This window comes from Octopus bimaculoides, chromosome 9, assembly GCF_001194135.2.
Source record: "Octopus bimaculoides isolate UCB-OBI-ISO-001 chromosome 9, ASM119413v2, whole genome shotgun sequence".
Lineage (NCBI taxonomy): Eukaryota > Metazoa > Mollusca > Cephalopoda > Octopoda > Octopodidae > Octopus > Octopus bimaculoides.
In genome coordinates, this window is record NC_068989.1 from 72960082 (window position 1) to 72961784 (window position 1703).

The following is a 1703-nucleotide window of genomic DNA, read 5'->3' on the forward strand; positions in this document are numbered from 1 at the left end:
TATATATATACAGCAATATATTTTAACTAACTTTAACCATATGAACGTTGTAACATTTGGTCAACAGAATATCTCTATCACTTATATATAAGCAAGCTTTATTCTTTCCTATCGAGAATATTCGGAAGTTAAAATCCATCAATTTCTTGACAACATTAAGGGCATTGCGGTGAACGTTCCACTTCGATGCTGCAGAAAAATGTGAGTGAAATTCGACTAGTAACTGTTTCACGTGATCTAATTCACCGTCATACATTGCCTTAATCAAGGAGTTCCATTCATCGTTTTCTACATCCATTTTCAAGATAGATATGTTCTTCTGAAGAATGAAAATATAAGGAAATTAAAGAAGCTGTTAATTAAACATGATTTGTTAAAATAAATAAAGGATGATACATAGATAGCTAAAAGGAGAGATAGAAATAGTAGATAAGAAAGAAAGAAAGAAACAAACAAACAAACAAACAAACGAACGAACAAACAAAGAAAAAATAGAAGGGAGAAAGAAATACAGAAATAGAAAGCAATGAGGAAGAAAGGAAAGAGGAAAACAAAATGAAAATGAAAGAAAGAAACAAAGAATGAATGAAGAGATGAATGAATGAATGAATGAATGAATGAATGAAAAAGTGTTTTTATGAAGTAGGTTTTTCTTTTGTTTCTTTTACTAGCCCATTATGTTTGGAACAATAGTGTTGCTAAATCTATTAGTCTTTTACATTCTTGTTAGCCTCATCATCACAATAAAACGATGATAATTCTGAGTTCCAGTTTGTTGATTGTTCATCAGAAGAGAGGTACGTTATTTCTTTTCCCAAACAGAATGAAATGATAAAAGGGATAATATATGCACATCCTTGACAGTAAGTTGCTAAGAATTATGGTAATACTACTGTCAGAAATAAAATAATCAACTCCATACATAAATCTGGTAGATTTTAGGGTTTATTTTGCATGTAATGAATCTTCGCCTTGAATCTTGGTTTGCGTTTTGTTATTGGTGAAGATTCCATGCTATGTAAGTATCATATATGTAAGTATACATTTTTCTAAATCTTGTACGACTCTGTTTCTGTCTATCAGCCCTTTCACTCTTATTCGTTCATTCCATTCTTCGTTCTTTCGTTCCCCCTCTCTCACATTTCCTTGCCTTCTCTTATTGCTCACTTTCCGTCCACTTTTCACTTCACTGTGTCCCTGTCATTTTTACTCGCCCCTCCTTATTTCTTTTGTCCCTCTGTCTCTACTCCTCTCTCTCTTCTCTTTCCACGCGACCGGCATTCGGCCAAGCCTAGTCTTTCTTTCTTGGTCGGCCGTTGTCCGTGCAACATCGATATTCCTCCCTGTGCCCGTGAAATCTTGTATCCCTGCCGTAAACCTTTATTTCCACACATGTCAGCTTCATTTAATTCATCCTTAGTCGAAAGACACTTGTTGTTATGTCCTGTTATAATTTTTATTGTATTTGTGTAACATTGTTCGGTTATTTTTTTCGTCCTTGTTTTTGTATACATTCGCTGCTTTCTTCCAAAGAATCTAATGCTCTTAGCTTAGTTTTTCCTTGGGGCTGGCCAGATTGGAGCAATCTCGAGTATAGCCAGCCGAAATTGCAAAGATAATCTGAAACTCGACTGAAGAAAGAAAACTCCAAATGACCTGTCCTTGTTTTCTTTGTATCGTCTATCTGAATGTTTTGCGTTCTT

At 34.6% G+C, this 1703-nt stretch overlaps 1 protein-coding gene across 2 annotated transcripts in view; it reads right to left on the reverse strand.

Moving 5' to 3' along the window:
- Positions 1–6: 6 nt before the first annotated feature.
- Positions 7–1703, reverse strand: part of LOC106872816 (probable methyltransferase-like protein 24) — a 31367-nt gene continuing 29670 nt past the window's right edge. For both annotated transcript variants that reach the window (XM_014919949.2, XM_014919940.2), the window contains one exon: positions 7–319. In XM_014919949.2, the coding sequence (XP_014775435.1) occupies positions 23–319 (297 nt within the window). In that variant the 3' untranslated portion in view covers positions 7–22. The remainder of the gene's footprint in view (positions 320–1703) is intronic.